General features: G+C 41.1%; 1 protein-coding gene across 14 annotated transcripts in view; it reads left to right on the top strand.

The window, feature by feature from the left end:
• Positions 1-27,567, top strand: part of SYTL2 (synaptotagmin like 2) — a 135,203-nt gene that overhangs the window by 78,591 nt on the left and 29,045 nt on the right. For 5 of the 14 annotated variants that reach the window (XM_073569208.1, XM_073569211.1, XM_073569217.1 and 2 more), the window contains exons 4-9: positions 1,028-1,184; positions 3,258-3,330; positions 7,500-7,617; positions 16,569-17,327; positions 19,997-20,059; positions 23,481-25,913. In XM_073569208.1, the coding sequence (XP_073425309.1) occupies positions 1,028-1,184; positions 3,258-3,330; positions 7,500-7,617; positions 16,569-17,327; positions 19,997-20,059; positions 23,481-25,913 (3,603 nt within the window). Of the gene's footprint in view, positions 1-1,027; positions 1,185-3,257; positions 3,331-7,363; positions 7,420-7,499; positions 7,618-16,568; positions 17,328-19,996; positions 20,060-23,480; positions 25,914-27,567 lie in introns of those variants that run through there. The other 9 variants (XM_073569215.1, XM_073569219.1, XM_073569220.1 and 6 more) reach the window with 5 other exon arrangements.

Raw genomic sequence — 27,567 nt, 5'->3', positions numbered from 1 at the left:
AAGAATATAACTACTATAATACTGCCCCCTATGTACAAGAATATAACTACTATAATACTGCTACTATGTACAAGAATATAACTACTATAATACTGCCCCCTATGTACAAGAATATAACTACTATAATATTGCCCCTATGTAAAAGAATATAACTACTATAATACTGCTCCTATGTACAAGAATATAACTACTATAATACTGCCCCTATGTACAAGAATATAACTACTATAATACTGCCCCATATACAAGAATATAACTACTATAATACTGCCCCATATACAAGAATATAACTACTATAATACTGCCCCTATGTACAAGAATATAACTACTATAATACTGCCCCATATACAAGAATATAACTACTATAATACTGCTCCTATGTACAAGAATATAACTACTATAATACTGCCCCTATGTACAAGAATATAACTACTATAATACTGCCCCATATACAAGAATATAACTACTATAATACTGCCCCATATACAAGAATATAACTACTATAATACTGCCCCTATGTACAAGAATATAACTACTATAATACTGCTCCTGTGTACAAGAATATAACTACTATAATACTGCTCCTATGTACAAGAATATAACTATTATACGGACTTCTGAAGAGGCGTCTGCATCAATATGTGGAGTAAATAGACTTGACTATGCAGGTGTATGACTTTCTCCATGCACTTCTATGGAAGTTATGAAAAAAGCCAAGCTTGCGTAAATTAAGAAAAATTGCGAACACAGACTCTTCTCTGCCTGGACATGACAGCCGGAGGCCCCTATCCCGAAGAGAACACTGGGTCCCAGAGGTCGGCATCTATCACAATTATGGCCTGTAGTTACGCCATAATTGTTTAAAGGTGGGAATACCCCTTTTAATTACAATGTTAATCTAGTCTAATAACTTGAATTTTCACATTTTTCTACAATACCCTGACCCCGAATGATTAACTATGTGAATACAGTACCCCGTGTTTCCTCACACGTCGTCCAGAAATAATGGTTGCTTTTTATATTTTAGCCGAGCTAAGTCAGAGCAGTAAGGACAAATCACAGAGACGCTGGGTGAACAGTGTCAACCAAGAGCTTTTTATTCCTCCAGAGCTGTACGGTGTCATGGAGCCACCAGACGAAGCGGAAGAAGACCTGATGCCGTCTAATATTCAGTCCATCCAGAGGTACAAAAACTCTATTGATGGCATAAATATTGTCAGCATGGGTTTTATATTAATATGAGAGGAGTGTTTTTTTTGTTTTTGTTTTTTGCTGCATAGGCCAGAATCGGGGCGGGGGGATGTGAATATGTAAGGTCATGGGTATAGACTTGTCATGAACATAAAGCTATAAGATAAATCGGAATTCACCAAATAAACAAGTATCTGTCTGTCCTGTATTGATTCTGGGTTACATCCTGGATTGTACTCTAAGAGCTGCATTCACTAATTTGCAAGTCTAAAGGCCCCGTCTCACATAGCGAGATCGTTGAAACGTCACAGGTTTTGTGACGCAACATCGACCTCGCCAGGGATCTCGCTATGTGTGACATAGCAGCGACTGCTGGCCCACCGCTGAATATTGCTGATCGTGCTCAAATGTCCTAGGCCATTTTTTGATCGTTGGCGTCCTGCTGGCCAGCATGGAGCGTCACTATGTGTAACAGGACCCTAAGAGCTGAAATTCTCCACGGGAGGCACTAATAGTAGTGTTTGTAATGAAAAATGTAACTGTTTCAAGTGACAACCAACAATGTAATGTATATACACAGTGACTGCACTAGCAGAATAGTGAGTGCAGCTCTGGAGTATAATACAGGATGTAACTCAGGATCAGTAATGTATATACACGGTGACTGCACTAGCAGAATAGTGAGTGAAGCTTTGTGGTATAATACAGGATGTAACTCAGGATCAGTAATGTAATGTATGTACATGGTGACTGCACCAGCAGAATAGTGAGTGCAGCTCTGGAGTATAATACAGGATGTAACTCAGGATCAGTAATGTATGTACACAGGGACTGCACCAGCAGAATAGTGAGTGCAGCTCTGGAGTATAATGATGTAACTCAGGATCAGTAATGTAATGTACACAGTGACTGCACCAGCAGAATAGTAAGTGCAGCTCTGGAGTATAATACAGGATGTAACTCCGGGTCAGTAATGTAATGTATGTACACGGTGACTGCACCAGCAGAATAGTGAGTGCAGCTCTGGGGTATAATACAGGATGTAACTCAGGATCAGTAATGTAATGTATGTACACAGTGACTGCACCAGCAGAATAGTGAGTGCAGCTCTGGAGTATAATACAGGGTGTAACTCAGGATCAGTAATGTATGTACACAGTGACTGCACCAGCAGAATAGTGAGTGCAGCTCTGGAGTGTAATACAGGGTGTAACTCAGGATCAGTAATGTATGTACACAGTGACTGCACCAGCAGAATAGTGAGTGCAGCTCTGGAGTATAACACAGGATGTTACTGAGGATCAGCACCTTATTCCTTTTTTTTTTTTTTTTTTTTGTTTATTAATCAGCACAATAATTTTAGTCTTTTAAAATAATTGGGGCTGCAATTATTCCTGAACGTCTGTTAACACTCTTGCAAAAAAGAAGCCAATCTTTACAGAGCAGCAAGTTATAGTGAAACTTGCAAGATTTTTGATCTTTAATTTTTAAATATGTATTGGTAGTGACTGTAAATAAACAATGGCTCATTTCCTTGCAATATTCCTTAGTTTAAAAAAAAAAAAAAAAAATCCTCTTAATGTAGCTGGTCATCAAATAGAGAACCTCCAGGATTAGGGTGTTCCTTCAAAGAAACTTCAGCATGGTGGCTTTTGGAGTTGTTCTCTGGATCTGACTTATCCTATGTTGACACTTGGAGTCACTGATAAATACTTTGCTCACATTATCCTCCCAAAAATAAACTTTGCACACCTAGCAAACCAAAGATAAGTATCGAATGACTCTTAAATAGTAATGTTTGTTAAAAGGACAAAACTGCTGCAGCGGCCACAATCCATGTCTATAGCGAGGTCTTTTTCAGGTTGTACTGACCTTGCTGTTTTGAAATATGGATATTTGGCTCATAAATCTCGATCGGCTTCTCTTGTAATGGCTCGAGAGCAATAATGTTGCTATAAATGTGAAATGTGATGGCGAAGAACCAAATGTGCAAAAGTTCTACAGAAGCAAATAATAGTTCTTATTTAGAATACATTTTGTAATATGGAACTTTTTGCCTTCATCAGCGCAAGAAAAGTGAACCTCCACTCTCCAGATATTGGCAAAAATATCATGAATGGAACCGCTTCCCCTGCAAAGGTAACGATTGTCTACTTCAATGTCTGTCTTCATGGTTTTGCTTTTTTACCATGATTTTCCTCATTTGAACCCTTTAACCCCCAGAGGTATTTTTGTTTGCATTTTCATTTTTCGCTCCCCTTCTTCCCAGAGCCATAACTTTATTTTTTTTTTTTTTACTTTTCCATCAATATGGCCGTGTGAGGGCTTGTATTTTGCGGGAAGAGTTGTACTTTTGAACGACTCCATTGGTTTAACCATGCCGTGTACTAGAAAACAGTAAAAAAATTCCAAGTGCATTGAAACTGCAAAAAAGTGCAATCCCACGCTGGTTTTTTGTTTGGCTTTTTTTACTATGTTCATTAAATGCTAAAACTGACCTGCCATTATGATTTTCCAGGTCACAGATACCAAACATGTCTAGGTTCTCTTTTATCTACCGTATATACTCTAATATAAACCGAGATTTTCAGCCCATTTATTGGGGCTGAAAGTCACCCTCTCGGCTTATATTCGAGTCCTATACACCAGGGGGGCGGGGGTGTCAGGTCATACTTACCCGTCCTGGCACGGTCTCTGCAGCCCCCAGCTTCTCCGCGATCTCCCTTCCTGCCTTCGGCGGTCACATGGTACCGCTGCTCATTACACTCATGAATATGCGCATATTCATGAGTGTAATGAGCGGTACTAAGTGACCGCCGAAGGCAGGAAGGGATATCGCGGAGAAGCTGGGGACTGCAGAGACCGTGCCAGGACTGGTAAGTATAGCGATACTCACCTGTCTGGGGTCCATTGCTGCTTGCTGCTGTCTGGCACATCATCTGTCAGTGACGTTCAGACTGCAGAGGGCACGGTGACGTGGTTAGTGCGCGCCGCGCCCCCTGCAGTCTGAACGTGACTGACGGATGACTTGCCAGACAGCAGCAAGCATCGATGGACCGTGGGACAGGTGAATATCTCAGGTGCCAGCAGTGACACCGGCACCTGGCCCAGCGACGGGTGTCATTTTTTTTTTACTTTTAAATGCAGCAGCGGCAGCACATGGGGTCATAATCTATGGAGCATCTTATGGGGGCAGCATATAGGGGCATAATCTATGGAGCATCTTATGGGGGCAGCATATAGGGGCATAATCTATGGAGCATCTTATAGGGGCAGCATATAGGAGCATAATCTATGGAGCATCTTATGGGGGCAACATATAGGGGCATAATCTATGGAGCATCTTATGGGGGCAACATACAGGGGTATAATCTATGGAGCATCTTATGGGGGCATAATCTATGGAGCATCTTATGGGGGCAGCATATGGGGCCTATTCTATGGAGCATCTTATGGGGCATAATCTATGGAACATGTTATGGGGCCATAACCTTTATGGGGCCGCATATGGGGCATATTATTCTATGGAGAATCTTATGGGGCTATCATGAACTGTATGGAGCATTATGTGGGGCTCCTGATTCAATATTGATATTCAAAAAACATTTAACGTACTGATGTCTCAATTAATTTTACTTTTATTGGTATCTATTTTTATTTTTTAAATTTACCAGTAGCTGCTGCATTTTCCACCCTAGGCTTATACTCGTCAATAAGTTTTCCCATTTTTTTTGTGGCAAAATTAGGGGGGTCGGCTTATACTCCAGTATATACGGTAAGTGGTTAAAAAAATCCAAACTTTGTTTAAAATAAATAAATTACGCCATTTTCCGATACCTGTAGCATCTCCGTTTTTCATAATTTGGGTTGGGTGGGGGCTTATGCTTTGCGTGCCGAGCTGACGTTTTTTATTGATACCATTTTGGTGCAGATCTTTTGATTGCCCGTTATTGCATTTTAATGCAATGTCGCGGTGATCAAAAAAAGCAATTCTGGTATTCACTTTTTTTTTTTTTTCCTGCTACATCGTTTAGCTATCGGGTTAATCCTTTTTTTATTAATCGGGCGATTCCAAGTGTGTTGATACCAAATATGTGGTGTGTTTTTTTTTTTTTTTTTTTTTTTTTTTTGTTTTTTTTTGAATTGGGTAAAAGGGGTGTGATTTGAACTCTTAAATTTGGATAAGAAAAATTATTTTATTGTTTTATAATACACAACAAAGACATCAACTTTTTTTATATTTTTTTAAAAACTTCTTTTTTTTTTTATTTTTGGCATGCTTCAATAGTCTCCATGGGAGACTAGAAGCTGCCATAACTCGATCGGCTCTGCTACATAGAGGTGATGATCAGTGTGCCTCTATGTAGAAGAATTACACCTGCGATCACGTGACGCGGGTCACCGGTGGGCGGATTTCAGGCGCGATTGCTGGAAGCGCTTGTTAAATGCCGCTGTCAGCGTTTGACAGCGGCATTTAATGGGTTAATAGCCAAGGGTGGATCGCGATTCCATCTGTGGCTATTGTGGGCACATGTCAGCGGTTCAAAATAGCTGTCATGTCCCGGGAAAGATGTGAGCTCACCACTGGAGCCCATATCAAAAGGAGTGAATTTGACATCGGCGTACTATTACGCCTGATGTCAGAAAGGAGTTAATATTGTATTTCCCAAAAAAAATATAGCTTCATAAATTTTGCACTTGAATGGCAGAAAAATAGGTATGCATACCTACAGATAAACAAGAGTAGGCAACGTAGACTACAACTCCATCCACATTTGCACCAATCAAAAGCTACATTAATGCTTTGATCTTAAGTTGGTGTTTGCACTCTTCTCCAAGCTATACTCCTTGAAGTCTTAGTTTTACAGATGAACATTTTTTTCAAACTTGCGTGTTGGATTGGTGACTAAAAATCTAGCTAGAGCCCCATTATTGTTCCAGTGGTGGAAAATAAGATGAACAAAATTAAAATGTATGGGGTTTAACAAGACCCCATTACTGTCATAAGTGGAAATGGCCAAAATGACAAGATTGACGGCAGTAGGAATTATCAAAACTACAACGTGAAGTGGGGTTTAAAAGGCACAACTGCTATTATAGTGATGGAATTAAAGGCAAACAAAACTAAAATGCATAATATTTGCCAGGATCCCCTTAATTTTAATTTCACATTAGGAATGCAGGTATGGGGTCTAGCAAACCCCTTTGCTGTTCTTGTGGCAGAAGTAGACATGAGTCTAAAGTGGGTTGCAGCCAGAACCCATAACTGTTTTAGTGGTGGAAGACCAGATTCACCCATACAAGTTTTGCACTGTACTGGGACAGTAATGCATGGACTGTCTGTGGGTCTATTGACCCCCAACTCTACAGCCTCACATATGCCCATGAGGCTGTCGGTTTCAGGTCAGGAGACCCCCACAGTAAGTTCATGTATAGTGGTCCAAATACGGACCGTGTCTGAAACACAATAGTGTGAAACTGGCCTAGAGTTAAAGCAAACCTGTCAGCAGTTTTGGCCAATATAAGATATGGCCACCGCCTTTTAGAGCTTATATACAGCATTCTATAATGCTGTAGATAAGCCTCTGATCTGACATGAAAGTCAAGAAAAATAACTTTATTTTCCTTGGGGGGGCGGTCAGGTGGGTGTCGCAGATCTGGGTCCAGCACCTCCCATCTTACGTTCACCTCCCTCCTGTTTGCTTCATGGCTCCCCTGCGCAGGTGTACTTATCTGCCCAGTTGCGGCCAGAACAGAGTACTGCAATGCGCAGGTTCCAGGAAAAGTCAGAGAGGCCTAACGCCAGCGCACTGCAGTACTTTGTTCTGCCCTCAACAGGGAAAATAAGTACACTTGTGCAGGAGAGCAATGTTGGGGAGTCTGTGAAGCAAGCAGGAGGGTGGCATTGCAAGAAGATGTGAGGTGCCGGACCTGGACCTGTGACGCCCATCGGACAGGACCGCCCTCCGGGTGAGTATAATAAAAAAAGTTAGTTTTATTTAAACCTAAATGTCTTGGGAATATTGCAAGGAATAGTTTTCCAAAGCCACCTTAAGAAAAATTTACTTAGATCCTGTTATTGCCTTAGCTAAACAGACCTTTCACATGATGTTTGCATAGCATACAGAAGTTTGATAAAAGTAGGTGTAGTTGAAGCATTTCACCATTGTTGGGTGATGAAGGTTTTAGTGGTCCTGAATGTGAATGTCTTCTGTCTGGGAGCTCAAGGTGCAGCCTGATTTTTCTCAAGTTGTTTCATAAAAGCGCTTTAACAAGAGATTGATCTGTAATAATCTGTGTGTTTTCAGCAACGAAAAAATCCATTCAACTCAGAAGGTGCAGTAAATGAAACAGACCTCCATAATGAGATGTCTAAACCGACTTTCGAGACTGGCCTTGTGAATGGGCAAGTAGGAAAGAAAAGTGGTAAGTTAGCTCTTCAATCTAGTCTGCATTGTAACTGAATTATGCTTCAGTTTTTGTCATTTTTTTTTTTTTTTAAATTAGTGAGCATAGGAGTCACATCACTTGCACCACTCCCATTAACTAGACCTGGGAGAATGCAATTTTGCCTAATAAACTATGTATGACCTCAATCAGGATTATTATTGTGTTCTTATTAGATTGACATTCCTTTTAAGCAAAAATATGCATGTTAAAAAAAAAAACAAAAAAAAAAAAACCCTTCAGGCACTGATACTGGAGAAGTCCAAATGCATGTTCCGAGGGGGTGGAGCATGACACAGGGATTGTACCACCCACTCAGAGCCTACAATAGTCACAGCATAATGCATCGCTTTAGCATGGAGTGCTCATTTAACCATGCATTTATTTACATATAGAAAAAGTTGAAATTTAATTTCTGGATGTGAACTAGGCAATTTCTATTAAATAAGCTACATACAGATATGTAGTGAGTGTTGGGTATAGAAATGTAAGGCAAAGTATTATTCTGTAATTTGTAATGGTCTCTTCTTAAACTTTGATTTTGGACTTTAATCTGTGAAATGTTCGGGCTGCTAAAACTGGTTCTGTAAATCCAAAGCGTGCGTGTATAATATTTGTCACAGATAATCATCTGACATGATGTACTGGCTGATCAGCTAAATAATTTCATGAACCTAATTTTATAATTGTGTGATTCTAATGATTATGGATCTTTAATTATATTTTGTGATTTGACATAATGCTATAATGAAACTTATCTGAAATCATTATGTAAATAATCGTAAACAGATTAGTAAGATGTATCCATGTTCTTTTCATAAACTGCACCATTGGCTGCGCCTGGTACTGGAGTTAACCCTATTCATTTTAAATGGGACTTAAGGTGCAATACTAAATAAAGCCCATGGTTATGCTGTTTTTAGAAAAGTTAATTGTTTCAATCCCCCCTACAAGCCCTATTGAATGTCGCTAGTCACATGGGAGCAGCTGTGGTCACAGACATGGCTTACTGGGGAGGTGGGAAATCACGTCTTGTTTTTTGGAGTGCAGCAGTATTAGGACGGTAAATGATTAGAAATGACTAATCTTATTTAAAAAAAAAAATAAAATAAATCAAGACACATATGACTTTCCTCAATTTAGACAATTCTACAAATGGTCAGAGCAGCTGTAAATTTTCAAGAAAATGTGTGGTTTTTTTTTTCTGGTTTTAGGCTTAACTTTTTTTTTTCACACCTTTTTATCACCTATCCTAGGGACAGGTGATGATTTGTTATTGGATGTCTGAATGCTGAGGCCTGAACTGATTAGCAAACTAAGGCACTTTTATCCTAGTTTAAAATGGAGCGGCAGCGCACATGCTTGAATGTCATTGTATTCATTCCTTTATCGGGCTGTGCTTGGCTTTGTCTGCCAGCCCCAGAGAGAATGAATGGAGCGGAGATCGAGCATCTACAGGGGTTGGGCAAAATAATGGAAACACCTGGAAAAATCAACAAGTTAGTTTAATATGGTGTAGGTCCACCTTTTGCGGCGATTACAGCCTCAATTCTGAGGTATGGATTCATACAAGGTGTGAATTGTTTCCAAAGGAATTGTAGCCCATTCTTCAGTTAAAACACCCTCCAGTTCTTTGAGAGGCGATGGCGGTGGAAATGACGTCTAACTTGAATCTCTAAATTGGCCATAAATGCTCAATAATGTTGAGGTCTGGGGATTGTGGGGGCCAGATGAGATGCTCAACTTCATTAGAATGTTCCTCGCGCCATGCTTTAACTATTCTAGCTGTATGAATTGGTGCATTATCATCCTGAAAGATGGCGTCCCCTGCAGGAACAGTGCTTGAACCATAGGATGCACTTGGTCACCCAAAATCCCTAAATCTCAGCTGTTAATTCTTCCATGAAGGGATATCATTGGCCCGGCGGATCTCCACGAAATAGCACCCCAGATCATCACAGAACCTCTGCCATGTTTTACGGTTGGGAGAAGGCAGTCTGGATGGAATGCTTCTTTCGGCTGTCTCCAAACGTACACTCGGCCGGAGGTTGGAAATAGGGTAAACGATGATTCGTCTGAGAATATCACATGTTTCCACTGCTCGAGGGACCTATTCTGGAGTTTTCTACACCACTCTAAACGCTTGGAATCATTTGTCATTGAGAGCAGCGGTTTTCGAATTGCAGCTCATCCGTGGAATCCAGATTTGTGCAGCTCCTGATGAACAGTTTTCGTGGACACTGGGTTCTGTAGGTGTTCACTGAGCTCAGCAGTGATTTTCGGAGCCGTGGTCTTGCGATCCTCTCACAATTCGCTTTAGAGTACGACGGTCTCTCTCAGTCAACTTCGACTTTCGGCTGGACCTGTGCTTTGCTGCTGACGTTTCCTTCTCTTTCAAACGCAGTCATTACTTTGGAGCCAGCACTTCTTGACACGCCAAGCTTTCGGGCACTTTCTGGTAGACAAGCGCATGCCATACGAGCACCAACAATTTGGCCTCTTTGAAAATCCGAGAGGTCTGCCATTGGTATCAGATTCTCATCAATGTTCTTACAATTCTGCAAAACAAACAGTTAATTAACATACACATAACACAAATTATCAACTACAAAACATTACCATATGTCACGGTTTGCATGTTTATAACATGTTCGAAGATTATGATGCCAAAACGTTAGGTGTTTTCATTATTTTGTCCAACCCCTGTAACTTGCTGCTACATTTTGTAAGAATGCTCTGATTAAAAAATTTCCCTGTTCTGGTGAATTGGCGCGCAGGGGCCAGAGGTCAGACCCCCACTTATCAGTTATCCTCCATTCCGTGGATGGGGGATAACGTATTTTTACTGGACAACCCCTTTAATCTGTGTAAAAGCTATTGTCTGTGTCATCCCACATTAAACTTTTTTATTTTTTTTTTATTTTAGAAGTAAAATAAACCATTTAATCAACAGATAACTTAGAAATGAGTAAAGGCTTGATTTCTACGTAGCCAGCAGTAGTTTTCATTGATAATATTTTCGAGTACATTGAATGTGTTTATCGCCTTTTTTCATAGCATTTTTAAGGGTAGTTGCGGTAACTAGAAACCAGTTCTGGTGTTTTGATCTTGTATCTTTTATTTATGGTGTCCACCTTCACAGTTTAAAAAAATAAATAAAATTGGAGCGTCCTGCGATATCAGTTGGGTTTACTTTTTTTTGCTTGGAACTGCGCTTCCCAAGGACCACACGCCTTCAATGTTGCTGTCAGCTCCTACTGCTGCTTAATCTTACATTCAGATGCTGACTGCATAACACAGCCGCCATCTGCCTGGTATAGTATAGGCTTAGTTCCTGCGCCTGCATCATACAATTGTACATCACACACTGGAGTATATGTACATCACATGTCAGAATGGGATAATGTGGGCCAATCTTCTCTCTAGCTTTTCTAGTATTTAATAAAAAGACCTTTAAAAAAAATAAGTTATGGATCCTCTTATCTTAAAACTGTTATAATTTATCAAGAGGTGATAATATACATGAATCTAATGAAAATGTAGAATCCCTGTGGGTGGAGATAAGGGGAGGGGGGAAAAATAATAAATTACTGATGGGGGGGTTTGTTATGAGTCTCCAAAAATAATGGAAGCAACAGAGAATATCCTCATAAAGCAAATAGATGAAGCTGCGACTCAAGGAGAAGTCATTATTATGGGGGACTTCAACTACCCTGAAATACATTGGGGAACCGAAACCTGCAGTTCCAGCAAAAATAATAGGTGTCTGACAACTGAGACAATTACCTTTCACAACTGGTTCAGGACCCAACAAGAGGGGGGGGGCACTGCTAGACCTAATATTAACCAACAAGCCAGACAGCATATCAAATGTAAGGGTTGAGGGTCACTTGGGTAATAGTGATCACAAATAAGTTTTCATGTATCCTTTAATAAGATGTGTAGTAGAGGGGTTACAAGGACACTAAACTTCAGGAAGGCAAATTTCCAACGGATGAGAGATGATCTTGGAGCAATTAACTGGGACGATATCCTGAGACCTAAAAATACACAAGGAAAATGGGAGACGTTTATTAGCATCCTGAATAGGAGCTGTGCACAGTGTATATACCTTATGGCAGTGGTCCCCAACCTTTTTTGCACCAGGGACCGGTTTCAAGCAAGACCATTCTTCCATGGCCCGGTAGGGCGGGGATGGAGGTGTGGCAGGGGCTGGGCTTTGGTCATAAGGGGGCGGGGCTATGGACACGGTTGTAGTGTAGCAGTGCATACTTATAATTAAATAACATTTATAATGTGACTCAACTCACCATAGGTTTTGAATGAGTGCTCCATCACTCCCTTCTCCCCATCATTGCCTTCACCCCATCATTGCCTTCACCCCATCACTCCCCATCATTGCCTTCACCCCATCACTCCCCTCTCCCCATCACTGCCGTCTCCCCATCATTGCCTTCACCCCATCACTCCCCTCTCCCCATCATTGCCTTCATCCCATCACTCCCCTCTCCCCATCACTCCCCTCTCCCCATCATTGCCGTCTCCCCATCATTGCCGTCTCCCCATCATTGCCGTCTCCCCATCATTGCCGTCTCCCCATCACTGCCGTCTCCCCATCACTGCCGTCTCCCCATCATTGCCGTCTCCCCATCACTGCCGTCTCCCCATCACTGCCGTCTCCCCATCACTGCCGTCTCCCCATCACTGCCGTCTCCCCTTCACTGCCGTCTCCCCATCACTGCCGTCTCCCCATCATTGCTTTCACCCCATCACTGCCGTCTCTCCATCATTGCCTTCACCCCATCACTGCTGTCTCTCCATCATTGCCTTCACCCCATCACTGCTGTCTCTCCATCATTGCCTTCACCCCATCACTCCCCTCATGGCCTTCTCCTCATGTCCCCATCTTCTCCAGGGCCAGGCTACCCACACCCACACCCATCTCCTCCAGGGCCAGGCTACACGCATGCATACATGTACACAGACAGACAGACATACACACACACCACCTCTCTCCTCTCACCTGCCCGCCGCCCGCGCTTCCTCGCTCTGACACAGCAGCGGCCGCGCTCCTCTGTGTCAGTCAGAGACAGGAAGCGCGGGCGGTGGGCAGGAAGCTGGACGCAGTGGACGGGTCCTTGCAGCTCCGCTCCTGCTATTCCCTCTTGCAGGCAGCGGAGCTGCTTGATCGCTCCCTGCCCGCCGCTACACACGCCGCTAAGAAATGCTGCGCGCCGCCCCCGCTACGCCACTGACCGCCCCTGGCTCCCCTTGTGTCCGCGGACCGGCAAGGGCACTGCAGCGGCCCGGTGCTGGGCCGCGGCCCGGCGGTTGGGGACCCCTGCCTTATGGGAATAAACATGCGAGAAATAGGAGGAAACCACTATGGCTAAATAGAGCTGTAAGGGGAGCAATAAGGGACAAAAAGAAAGCATTTAGAGAATTAAAGCAAGTAGGTAGCGATGAGGCATTAACTAAATACAGAAGATTAAATAAATTCTGTAAAAAGCAAATCAAGGCAGCAAAGATTGAGACAGAGACTCATTGCCAGAGAAAGTAAAAAATAATCCCAAAATATTCTTTACCTACATAAATAGTAAGAAGCTAAAAAATGATAGTGTTGGCCCCCTTAAAAATAGTCTGGGTGAAATCGTGGATGAGGAAAAAGCCAATATGCTAAATGGCTTTTTTTCAACAGTATTTACACAAGAAAATCCCATGACGGATAACGTGATCAGGGATAAAAATTCTCCATTAAATGTCACCTGCTTAACCCAGCAGGAAGTACGGCAGCGTCTAAAAATCACTAAAATTGACAAATCCCTGGGCCCGGATGGGATACACCCCGAGTACTGCAGGAATTAAGCACAGTCATAGACCATTATTTTTAATCTTTAAAGATTCCATAATAGGGTCTGTAACACAGGACTGGCGTATAGCAAATGTGGTGCCAATATTCAAAAAGGGGACAAAAACTGAACTCGGAAATTATAGGCCAGTAAGTTTAACCTCAACTGTGTGCAAAATCCTGGAGGGTTTTCTGAGAGATACTATACTGGAGTATCTGGAGAAGAATAACCTCATGACCCAATATCAACATGGGTTTACGAGGAACCGTTCTGTCAGACTAATCTGATAAGCTTTTATGAAGAGGTAAGTTCCGGACTGGACCAAGGGAATGCAGTGGACGTGGTGTACATGGACTTTTCAAAAGCTTTTGCTATGGTGCCACACAAAAGGTTGATACATAAAATGAGAACAATGGGGATAGGGGAAAATATGTGTAGGTGGGTTAAGAGCTGGCTCAGGGATAGGAAACAAAGGGTGGTTATTAATGGAGCACACTCAGACTGGGTCACGGTTAGCAGTGGGGTACCACAGGGGTCAGTATTGGGCCCACTTTTTAACATATTTATTAATGACCTTGTAGGGGGCATAGAGAGTAAAATTTCAATATTTGCCGATGACACTAAACTCTGCAGGGTAATCAATACAGAGTAGGACAATTTTATATTACAGAATGATTTATGTAAACTAGAAGCTTGGGCTGATAAATGGCAAATGAGCTTTAATGGGGATAAATGTAAGGTCATGCACTTGGGTAGAACGAACAAGATGTATAATTATGTGCTTAATTGTAAAACACTGGGCAAAACTGTCACTGAAAAAGACCTGGGTGTATGGGTGGACGACAAACTCACATTTAGTGGCCAGTGTCAGGCAGCTGCTGCAAAGGCAAATAAAATAATGGGATGCATTAAAAGAGGCATAGATGGTCATGAGGAAAACATAATTTTACCCCTGTATAAGTCACTAGTGTGACCACACTTAGAATACTATGTACAGTTCTGGTCTCCGGTGTACAAGAAAGACATAGCTGAACTGGAGCGGGTGCAGAGAAGAGGGACCAAGGTTATTGGGGAACTAGGGGGTCTGCCATATCAAGACAGGTTATTACACTTGGGGTTTAGTTTGGAAAATCAAAGGCTTAGGGGTGATCTTATTACAATGTATAAATATATGCGGGGACAATACAAAGACATTTCTAATGATCTTTTTACTCTTAGACCTGTGACAGGGACAAGGGGCATCCTCTACGTCTGGCGGAAAGAAGGTTTAAGCATACTCACAGACGCGGATTCTTTACTGTAAGAGCAGTGAGACTATGGAACTCTCTGCCATATGATGTTGTAATGAGTGATTGCCTACTAAAATTTAAGAAGGGACTGGATGCCTTTCTTGAAAAGTATAATATTACAGGGTATATACACTAGTTTCCTTGATATTGCGTTGATCCAGGGAGCTAGTCTGATTGCCGTATGTGGAGTCGGGAAGGAATTTTTTTTCCCCAATGTGAAGCTTATGGTTTGCCACATGGTTTGTTTTTTTTTTTTTTTTTTTTTTTTTTTTTTTTTGCTTTCCTCTGGATCAACATGTTAGGATAGGATATGGGTTGAACTAGATGGACTTCAAGTCTTCCTTCAACCTTAATAACTATGTTTCTATGTTACTAATTGACAATTGGGTCTTACCAGTTTGAGTGTCCCTATAGTCTGACACTGTCCAATAATTGCTGACAATGTGTAAGGACACAACCCGCTGACAACAGGATTGGTAAAATCAAGGTTTCGATTTGTTAATAAAACTTCCACTAATACAGCAGAAAAGGCAGAGATGCTTACCTGCCAAGGCCTCCAAACAAATGCACTATCAGGATACAGTGGACCCATATAGTTAAGATGGCAACACAGGTGCAAGAATACCGATGAGACGGCCGCTCACAGCCTACCAATCCATGGAGGGGGCAGGGGGCGGCTGCTTGGTATATAAATGCACAATGAAGGCTTGTATGTGGCGCTGTTCACACTATGGCAATGCACAGCATCCAGGTTAACCACTTATTAGTTACGCCCTTCTGTTAGATTAAGCGGGCTGCCCAGGCTATCAAGATGCATCCCATGTGAACAGACACCACAGTTTACAAGACCAAATGCGCCCAACTGCACCCCGAATAAAAAAAAAAGTGCAAAAACAAAACACATTAAAAAATGTGAGGTATTAGTTGATATTTTGGCCAAAATACCTAAGCTCGTAATCCTCGTCACGGATCCCCACTAAGACTTCCACTAAGAATGACTGCGGAATGTCAGAATGCAGAGTTGAGGGAAAACTACAGGATTGATATTTAATGGTGAATACAAGTATTTATTTTAAAACAAAAACATAGTTCCCTATCTTGAAAACCCTAAGAGTCAGTGGCTTGCTAATTTTTAGTTATTGGATATCATAAATGTAATTTTTGCCTATATTTTTCTCAGGTCACTTCACCAAGTAAGACTACTTAATGCTGATGCATCTAATATATAATAAAATATGTAAAAAAACAAGGGGGGTGATTACCTTCACAAGCCACTGTAGATGCTAACTTTGTAGTGGATTACTGTCGTGATAGCTTAATTTTTACAAAAAAAATTTATCCCTCCTAATTTTTTAAGCTTTCTTTAGATTTTTTTGCCAAAATTCCTTTCAGTACGGGGTTTCCACGTTTTTTTTTTTTTTTTTTAAACTGCTGCCTTCCATACAACAATGAATGATTTATATTTTGTGATTTGTCCTATGAGAAAATCGAATTATACCTGGAATGAACATGCGTAATTGCTTTGCTACTATGTGTACAATCTGTATTTTCCGCCTGTATTTTGTCAGTTTCAGCTCTCCATCAGCTTACGTTAGTCTGTGTATATAATCAATTATATAAAAATTTTAAACTAAAACCCCACAAAACAATAAAAGCTGAAAACAATCCTGTCCGTCTGAAATTATTGGTGATTTCCCTTTCCTTTTTTATTTTTATGCTTCAATGCATTGCTTTTAAGTTATGCATGCAGTCTATTGTTTCATTCTTGCCCTTATTTACATGTTTTTTGCAGACATCATGTCATCCATAATTAAATACGGTGTGAAATTACCTTATCCATCGCCTATCGGTGACAGAAAAACTACACAGGAGACTGAAGAAAACCCTTCACCAAAACTACCTCCAGTGCCAAAACCTAGGAAACTGTTGATAAATGGAAAGCCTCCAGAACGCTCAAACTCTTCGCTCCAAAGAGAAGACTCTCTTAACAAACGTAAAGGAATTTTGAAACGTAGGTCAAGTTCCAGCTCGACGGACTCGGAAAGCATAAGGATTCTTCCAAATGTGGAAGCGCTCAAATTGGTTTTGCCAACGTCCCCTATTCTGGAAGCTGAGCAGACTAATTTATTCGATGACCAAATGACCTCATCAGAAAACTCACCAGATAGACAAAAACAAGTGAGGTTTTCTGAGTACATTCTCCAGAAGCCTCCTACTCCAAATCCTGAATCTTATAACGCTCGGGAAATTGGTGAATTTGGAATCCTTGACCCTAGCTCTTACCAACAGGATTTAGATGATGAATTTCAGGATCACCATCCTTACGAAGAGCCCAGACCAACATACTCTGATGTAGATTACACCAACACAATGGAGGGTCTTGACCTCGAAGAGAACCCAACGGTTTCATCAACACTTCACGCTCCTTCAAACTCCTCTCCTATCTTGGAGGCTGAAAAGAAACCAGAAGACCAAAGCCAAGAGCTAAATTATAACAAATTATACGAAATGCCAGATGAAATCTATCCCGAGATAAACATTGATTCTGCTGGTAAGGGGCTTCGTAAGGAATGATGTGCATCACAAATTGGCTATGTAACACTTGTGAATGCATATATATTTTACTGAATGTATTCCAACAAGCATTTCACTGCCGCTCTGTCTAAAACAAGCAACAACTGCTCTGGGATGCCAGCATGCTTTAAGACTATATGATTAATAGTAATGATAACATTCCTGTTACTCTTGATCATAAGGAAATTGTGTTCAATAATATACTTGATCATCAAATTTTATTTTTGGGTTGGATGAGGAACAATCGTTTTTTTATTTTTATTTCTGATTTTTTTTTTTTTTTATTTATTTTTTTTTTTTACTAGATTATCGGAGAGTCCAGTTGAGTTTTGACATTTCCCTCCCCTGAATTGGAGTCTGCGTTGTCAGACTCCAAAATACTAATCATAAAATGATTGATGCAAGTTACAGAAGATACCAGAGACTTTAGAAAAAAAGGGAATGTAGTAGATAACGGAGGCAACTACCTGCCTGTTGTACCCACTGCCGGTCATTGACCGCTCCTGCCAGAGATTCAGCTACTCCCTGTCAAAAGCAGCAGTTTCTCTTCTTGACAGGGTGGGACTACTGGCATTATGCTGACTGACTGTCGGCTTCCGCTGCTTAATTGAGGGAAGCTGGCTGTCAATCAGCATGACACCAGTAGCCTCTGGCAGGAGTGGTTAATGACCGGCGCTGGGTACAACAGGCAGGTAGTTGCGTCCGATAGCAGCTACACACACACGCGTATGTACGTCCTGGATGTCCCTTTTAAGGAACCTTTTTTTAAATCAGCTCATGGTAGATCGTTCCATGGCTTTAAGATGGGAGGTGGGTAGTTAAAGGTCTGCAGTGGTTCTGCTTGTAAAATGACAACTGACCAATGGAACACAGCTTGTATTTTTGGAGGCCATTGAAGAATTAACTTTCATGCCTATATGTTGTACTAAGTGCACTTTTACACTATTTGTCTATTTTAGATATTGTTCTGAGCTCTATTATGGAAGGCATTGTACTAAATAAGGAGGCTGCCTCTGACTGCAGTGCTCCACTCCCCATTATTGCTTAAGGGATCCCATTGGTGCCCTCCTGCCCACCCCTATAGTCAAGGTGGTGATAGTATTTTACCGGTTTGGCCAATGGAAAATCGGAATGGCTAGTACAGCCTCTCCCCGGTAGTTTGTTGGCACTGAGCCAGGCTCCTTCTCTTTCCCTGTTCGAATCCTGGAGGCGCTAGTCAGTGCTGTCCCCAGAAGAGTGATGTCAGATCCACTAATAGAGGTCCTGTGAACCAGAGCAATGCAGGAAGGTGGGCACTAGGCGCAAGCACTCAACTCCCTGTCCTTGTGAACATCTACCACCCCTACCCTCTCCACCTCCATCACCACCGTCCCAATAGGCACTCAACATCCATTATCAGCTGCGGTGCAGCCTGGAGGCCGTCTGTCTTCAAGGTGTTCCCGCCCTCCAATGCGTCCGAGAGCTCCTCTGCTCTGGCAGAAAGCTCCTGCAGGGATTATTTTCCCACCCACTCTATTCCCGCTCGTAGCATGATAGTTATGGTTTAGAGTGGCACCAATTTTCAAATTTCGGCACCAAGGGTACTCCCCGTGCTTCTTAATTTATACATCACAGGAGATGCTATGTGTAGCTGATTGGTGGCGATTGATCACTGAGTCCTCAGTGGATTGGTCAAAACACTTTTTTGAAGTGGGCAACTCCTGTGCAAGCTGCATTCATGCCTGGCTGGGTGTACGGGCTCAATAGTATGCCTAGGGGTATAGCCTTACTATTGAGCTAGTACACTGATCTCTGTGGGCAGCTGATGTAGGTGCTGTGCACTTCAGAGATGTGACTGATTTTGGTGGGGGACTCCCACCAGTTGGCTGCTCATAACATACCCTATGATATATAAATGTTTTTTAAAATTACAGGTACGGTACTTTAATTTCGTAGAGTAGAAAGGGGTTACTTGTGCAGCTACAACAAGAAAATCACACTCTGGAAGACTTGCTGTGTCCATTTTTTTTTTTTTTTTTTTCTTTATACAGAAATTCACTGATTTTAATAAGAAAAGTGTAATGCCTCAATCTTCTGTGATGGTGCTGCAGGAAAATTGGACATCTTCTGAGAACAAAAAATGATTGTTTAATGGCCCGTAATTGTAATATATGGCTGCTTAAGAGTAATGGAGGAAAAGTGTTACAGCAACCAATCTGGTTTAAAAAATTAAAGATTGGTATGGATAAATCCTTAGCAAAATATGTTTCCCTTTAATTTAATCTTAAAGTGGATTTGCCATCAGATTTTATTATGCAAAAAGCCTAAATTATTACATTTACCTGATGTGGCTGGTGAACTTACTTTGAAAATCCATTTCAGAATTGCTGTATATTCTTAAAAGAAGTTTCTCTGCCAATTAGAGGAAAAAAGAGCATTTTTATGACTCTAGTATTCACTCTATTCAATATTTAATTTTTATTTCAGGATTATATAGCCAATCTGACATTGACTTTTCAAAGTACTCCAGTTTAATCAGGTTTGAGATTCTTTTTTTTTTTTTTTTAATACCATCTGAAGATTGTATTGTAAAATCTGGTGATGGATCCACTTTAATCTACATAGTGGTGCCCTCCCCATTCATAAACCACTGGTTCTATCTTGCAGGTACAGAACCTTTGTATGCTGTCGTGAAGAAATCTTCAAAATCTTCTCCGGATCAAGAAAAAGGTAGACTAATCTATTCTATCAAAATGTTTTGACAAAGCATAGTGATCCTGGTTTATCTGGACTAGCCCTTTTAAGCCTACATGTAGGGTAACCTTTCCAAAGGGATGAGGCAGACCCTTAATATAGAATTCCATAAAACTGCCTCCAATGGCATCCAATCCTATATAATACTCTTGTCCTTTGTAGTAGGTGCCTTCTGCTTACTTGCCATAAGAAGTATCTGATACATTTTAGAAAAATTTTGGGGTGTCGCAAGAGACTGGGAAGTGGCTCGTGTTCGGAACACCGTAATAACATATGTGCACCATTGTTTTCAAGCTTTGGGAATATACACGAGTCTTGCTGATAATGGGAAAGAGTGGACAGACAGAAAAGGGGACGAACAATATATGGTCCCTTTTGCACTTCATTAGCTCCTCATAAGTCACAATTCCACCTGCTTTGGAGATGGTATGGCTTTGGGCCCCTGGTTGCACCAGTGATATGTCACGTCCGCTCCGAATAATAGGACCAGATATACATGTCCACCCTTAATAAGGCATGTGGTCCAATATTCATACAAGGTTCCTGGACCCCTTCAATAGCTGTCGATTCAGCTGAAAACGATTTTTTTTTTCAATGCGGTGAAGTGTGTTGGCCACTGCCAGACACATTTGCTATATATCTCCTACCCTGAGCGCAAAAAGATCAGGAGTGGAAACTGAACTGATCTGATCTTTCCTTCACCCGACCTTTGCCAAGAAAGAGTAGGGAGACTTTGCTCTAATGTTTATGGCTACCTTTAACTACTACGTGACGTGTACATGTACGTCTCATTGGGTGCGGATATACAGTGCAGGAACAGAATATAGTTGGGCTTCATTATTGCAGTATACAGTCATGGCCAAAAGTTTTGAGACTGACACACAAATATTAAATTTTCACATGATCTGCTGGCCTCTGGTTTTTGTGTGTTTGTCAGATGTTTTTATCACATACAGAAATATAATTGCAATCATATTATGAGTAGCAAAAGGTTATATTGACAGTTAGAATGAGTTAATGCAGCAAGTCAATATTTGCAGTGTTGACCCTTCTTCGGGACCTCAGCAATTCTCCCTGGCATGCTCTCCATCAACTTCTGGATCAAATCCTGACTGATAGCAGTCCATTCTTGCAAAATCAATGCTTTTATTTTGTCTGAATTTGAAGGTTTTTGTTTGTCCACCCGTCTCTTGATGATTGATCACAAGTTCTCAATGGGATTAAGATCTGGGGAGTTTCCAGGCCATGGACCCAAAATCTCTGTTTTGTTCCCTGAGCCATTTAGTTATCACCTTTGCTTTATGGCAAGGTGCTCCATCTTGAAAAAGGCATTGTTGATCGCCAAACTGCTCTTGGACGGTTGGGAGAAGTTGCTCTTGGAGGATATTCTGGTACCATTCTTTATTCATGGCTGTGCTTTTAGGCAAGACTGAGAGAGAGCCCATTCCCTTGGCTGAGAAGCCACCCCACACATGATGGTTTCAGGATGCTTGACAGTTGGCATGAGACAAGACTGGTGGTAGCGCTCACCTGGTCTTCTCCGAATAAGCCGTTTTCCAGATGTCCCAAACAATCGAAAAGGGGATTCATCAGAGAAAATGACTTTACCCCAGTCCTCAGCAGTCCACTCCCTGTACCTCTTGCAGAATATCAGTCTGTCCATGATGTTTTTCCTGGAGAGAAGTGGCTTCTTTGCTGCCCTCCTTGAGACCAGGCCTTGCTCCAAGAGTCTCCGCCTCACAGTGCGTGCAGATGCACTCACACCTGCCTGCTGCCATTCCTGAGAAAGCTCTGCACTGCTGGTAGCCCGATCCCTGCAGCTGAAACACTTTTAAGAGACGGTCCTGGCGCTTGCTGGTCTTTCTTGGGCGCCCTGGAGCCTTTTTGGCAACAAGGGAACCTCTCTCCTTGAAGTTCTTGATGATGCGATAGATTGTTGACTGAGGTGCAATCTTTCTAGCTGCGATACTCTTCCCTGTTAGGCCATTTTTGTGCAGTGCAATGATGACTGCACGTGTTTCTTTAGAGATAACCATGGTTTACAGAAGAGAAACAATGATGCCAAGCACCAGCCTCCTTTTAAAGTGTCCAGTGGTGTCATTCTTAATCATGACAGATTGATCTCCAGCCCTGTCCTCATCAACACTCACACCTGTGTTAATGGAGCAATCACTGAAACGATGTTAGCTGGTCCTTTTTAAGGCAGGGCTGCAATGATGTTGAAATGTTTTTTTGGGGGTAAAGTTCATTTTCTAGGCAAATATTGACTTTGCAAGTAATTGCTGTTAAGCTGATCACTCTTTATAACATTCTGGAGTATATGCAAATTGCCATTAGAAAAAATGAAGCAGTAGACGTTGTAAAAATTAATATTCGTGTCATTCTCAAAACTTTTGGCCATGACTGTATATTTGAACCAATAATCTTTTCTAATCGCCGATGCGGATTGAAAAAAAAAATACACTTTATTTTAAAAAGTTTTAAATTAAAAATGTCTAACTCCCATTTTCCAAAATTAAAACAAACCTATTTGGTGGTTTTGTCCAGAAATCTGTTCTATCAAAATATAAAATGAGTTTATCTGTACAATGAACATAGTAAAGAAAAAAAAATTTGATCCCCCCCCAAATTGCCATTTTTCTGGCTCTGCACTTCCCTCAAAATATCTAGTGACAGTGCTGAAAGCTTTGGGTACCCCAAAATGGTATAATGAACACTAAAGCTCACATGTAAAAAAAAAAAAGCTCTTACTAATCTCCTTTGTTGAAAATAAGGGGGGGAAAAAAGACATTCATATGGTCAGGTCCCTTTTACTCCACTGGGATGGGGTAAAAATAAATCCCAAACACTAACAGAATTGCATTTTTTTCACACCATCTGTTTCCCCCCCCCCCATTCATAATTACAACCAGTCCCACAAACACTAGTATCGCTATGTTTGCGTAAAAGAAAGTTATGGGTCTTGGACTAAAATGAAGGCACAAATTGGCTTTGGTATTTGGTTAGAGGATCACTCGAATGTGTAACTTCTAACCTTGTCTTAATGATTTGACTAACTTGATGATCAAAATAATTGATGTTAAGATTTTATAGTTTTAATTGTATTAAGGCTCCTGGATTCAGGAAGTCCTATATTCTGCAACATTTTAATAATTTTGTAGTCTGATGATCTGGCGTCTCGAATACTTTGCTTGCAAACATTTGGACCCAATGGTATCTTGGAATTATCTGAATTTTGCTGTATATCTGACTTAATCAGGGTGTATGTCTGTCTGTTTTGGGTTGTCGTTATGGTTCACAAATCTAATTTACTTTTAATCTAGATTGTAATTCTGTGTCTTGCTGTTTTTAATGTCCTCTGGAAAAAAAAAAACAGTTAATGTTGGTTTTCCCACAGACTTCGAGATGGAGCCTAGATTCATTGGCCAAAGAGGGAAGATAGAAAATGCTTACCAAATTGAAAAAAGACTGGAATTTGGAAAAAGTTATGGTGGAGACGGTAAAATAAACTTTGGAGACCGTTATACCAGTATCCAACCTGGTAAAGCCTATGGTTCCACCAATGAAGACTTCTTGGCTCCTGAAAGGTCTAGACAAGTGCAGTCATCTTACGATGAGCCAAAGCCTAGTGACTACATCCCAAAGTGGAGACGTCCACTTAGTCTAGATGATGAAGATTCATTGGCACAGCCAACAGTGCATGAGTCTCCAGATTTCGGAGATGCATACACAATTGTTAAACCAAATTCAGAAAATAGGACAGATTTTAAGTATTCTCCAGTAGAATCCAATAAGGATTCTCAATATAGGTCCATTTTTCTTAGAAATACACCTGAAATTGAAAAAAAATCATCCAATTTTCCAGTATCCCAAAATTTGCATTCATCGCCTAGACCAGTGAGTGAAGGTTTCCAAACGCATGAAATATTTTTACATGATAAAGAGAGAGACTTGCCAAAATCTGCCAACTTTAAAGTAATGTCACTGAAAGAGAGAATTCATGATACGTCCAGAGAACAGATGTCTAACCCATCCCAGTTTCAGAACTTAAAGCATTTCTGGAATGTAGAAGACAAAAATCAGTCTAAGGGAGATGTAGATACGTCATCAAACAGAATCCTAACAGATGTCTTGAAGAGAAACAAGCCCACCCGAGCCAACCTTAGACAAAGAAATTCTGAAGCGATTCCAACAGATGACCTCAGTCTCCCTAACTCATTTGATAGCAGCCTATCTGAGGAGGAACAGACTTCTCATAAAGTGGCTTCTTGGTTAGCACATACGCCTACTGTTTATGGGGCTGAGCAAGTGGATGCTAGTGACGATCTAGTCCATCCTCGTGAAGAAGATATGGAAGACGTCAATAAGACACTCGTAGACAGGAACTACCATACTGATGATTTTTCATCTGCACTTCAGAAATTAACAGACGAAGCTTTAGAAGCTCCCAAGATTTCAAAGACTGAACATCTAAGGAGTGAGGAAATCTTGAATTCTCCTAAGAAGCCTTACTTGCTTGATGAGAGAAAAAAGATAACTACGATTTTGGTGAATTCTGCAGAAAAGACGCATCCAACGTCAGGGTTTTATGATCGAGTGGTACAAGTTAGCAGGAAACAATCCCCTGAGAAAGAAATTAAAATTGCTGCAGATATTCCAGCAGTAACCTTGAAGCAATATCCTAAAGAAGAGATCGAAGAAAGTGTAGAAAGAAGTGTTGCACCTAGAAAAACAGAAAATGAATTAAAAATAGTTTTTGAGAAGCTGAGGTATGAATATGAATCCAACAAATCTGATGATGAACCTCAAGTAGAAGAATCAAATCTTAAAAATGAGGAGCAACAATTGGTTGAAACCAAAGCGGTTATAGAGAGGTCCTCTATTCCCAAAGGAAATGACCATCAAGAATTTATATCTGCACTGAATAGACTGGAAATTGAAGCCTCAACACCACCTGTCATTGAAGAGTATGAGCAACCTGAAAAAGTGTTGACTTTGAACACAGCGAGTCCTGTCAAATCTTCATTTAAAATTGGCTTTGAACATATGATGCTGACTGAAGATGATACTGTTGAGACTTCTCAGAAAAACAATGTAGCTTACACAGTCCAGTCATATCCACCCTATTTTGAAGACCAAAATCCGTTTGAAGAATTGGTGGAGAAAACCATAGCTCCAAGTAGAAAAGATGAAGATGATTTCAGGGCTTCACTGAAGAAACTAGAGCAAGAAGCAGATCTCACTGCTTCTAGCGGAGAGCTAGAAGACCCTTATGAAAATACTCAACCGTTACAAAGCACAGGGAACATAACGACTGTACATTGTTTCACAATTCCAAGTTTTGCTGTGCAAAAAATGCCTTCCCCATCTCACTCTGTGGAAAATAAATCTAATTTGGATGATCTCTATGCAAACAGAACCAAAAAGTCTACGGAGAACGTTGTGAACGCTAATGTGATCAAGGCAACAGAGAATCCAAAATATACTTTCCAAGAAAAGCTTCCAGTGGAAGAAGAACCCTTACAAAAGACCACTGTTACAACTGAGGAGAGCAGCGCTGACTACAGGAACCGAATAATGCGTTTAGAGGAGGAAGCAGCAGCCTCTGTCCCAGAAGAATCAGAAGATCTGTCAGAGGGTGAGACGTTCCATGTTTCACCGGCTCCAATGAAAGACGTATTTATTTCAAAGAAGGTGTTTTCTAACAATGAATCAATGCCAACTGAGCTGCCTCAACCACAACCATATGCCTATGATAAAATGGCAAACTCTCCTCAGTCTCCATCTGATCAAACTGGCTCCTTCACAGGAAGCGCAGAAAATGTGCTATGTGAGAATTTTACTATTTATCTATTATCGTTACTTAGTATTTAGTTTTAAGAGGTTCTCCACCAAAAACCTGTTTGTTTTTTTACATAAATGTGTTGATGTGTGCCTCTTCCAAAAACTGTGTATATCCATTTTCCCTATTGGGGAATATGGATCTCGGTAAGGAAGACTGTCAATGAATCAAAGCCGTGAGCTGATGAAATTAGACGGGGAGTGGAATCATCATGCATTACATTTGAATGACCACATGTAAGACCATATGTCAAACATGGTGGTTGAGTCAAGGAAAATGTATAGTCAAATGCCAACCATTCCAGCAAAATCAGATTTTGGTGTGATAAATTGGTGCATAGAAGTGGTCATTGATGGATTGTATGGCTGCAGCCTAGACTTGGCATTGTGAAGTCCTGCACATTTTGGGGTTGCTCTCGAACGTCTCACGTCTGTCAACACGTTTATCATAGAGAAAAAGTTTTTGGTGTCTAACCTTTTTATGTAGAAAACATTTAAAGGGTTTTAATTTTTTATTTTTTCCTACAAAAACTAGATAATTTAAACTTTCCCTTGCGCCATGTTTCCATGTGCAAAAAAAAGTTTAATGCAGATGCAAAGCGGTGTTTGTGTTTTTAGCGCAGGAACCCTGGGATTCTACACTTAACGGACACATGTCAGCCGGATTTCACCCCCCCTCCCCTCCAAACTGTTTATATGCACACTTATCTCTTTCAGGCAAGTCCAGCAATACCTTTTTACGTAGCTGGTCCATTGCTCCATTACTGAGATATCAGCCTTTGAATTGATAAGCAAATGAGGCTGAAGGACTATGGTAGATGTAAAGCATGTCACACCCCTCTATTCCCCAGCCAGCGCTGCTGCCTCCTGCTTGACTGATTTGCTTTGCCTGAAGTAACACAACATAAAGGCTTCTAAGTTAAGCAGGAGACTGAAGTACTGGGTGAGGGAAAGAGCTGAAATTAAGCTTCAGATCTACCAGATTATTTCAGCTCAATTTGTATATCAATTCTTATACTGATTTTTCAGTAATGCAGACTTACTGGACTAAATTGTTTTGGGGGAGAGATCCTTCTGACCAATTTCCTTTAAAACCAAAACTGTGTTTTTATCCAGGTGTTTTTTTTTAAGCTCCCTATATGGAACAAACGCAAAGTTCAACAGTGTCTTTCGGCATGAGTTTTCATTAAATCGCATTCCCTTTGCTTGAACTGTTAGGCCGGGGTCACACTTGTGAGTACACTGCGAGAAACTCTCACATCAATACCCGGCACTCGGACCGGAGTTTGCGGCTGCATGTATTTCTATGCAGCCGCACACTCTGGTTGCGAATCCCGGCGGCAGTGCTGGGTATTGATGCAAGTTTCTCGCATTGTACTCAAGTGTGACCCCGGCCTTGAGTGTCAAATTTGCAGATTCTGTCCTGTGGGAACATGGCCACAAATTGGAGAAATGTATGGTTTCGTACAAATCTGGTTTTAACGGAATTTTTAGAGGAACGCTCCAAGAAAAGTGATATGCTGATTTGGATGAATGTGACAAATATTAACTCCTATTTTTGCTTGATTGTGAGCATTGTTTTCCCAAATTTACAATCCCAAATTTACAATGCCTTGCACGTGATGCAGACAGTTGTACAGTGT

This window comes from Dendrobates tinctorius, unplaced genomic scaffold, assembly GCF_039654945.1.
Source record: "Dendrobates tinctorius isolate UK_male_01 unplaced genomic scaffold, ASM3965494v1 ptg000023l, whole genome shotgun sequence".
NCBI lineage: Eukaryota > Metazoa > Chordata > Amphibia > Anura > Dendrobatidae > Dendrobates > Dendrobates tinctorius.
The sequence above is the reverse complement of the archived record's forward strand: the minus strand, read 5'-3'. Positions and strand labels throughout refer to the sequence as shown.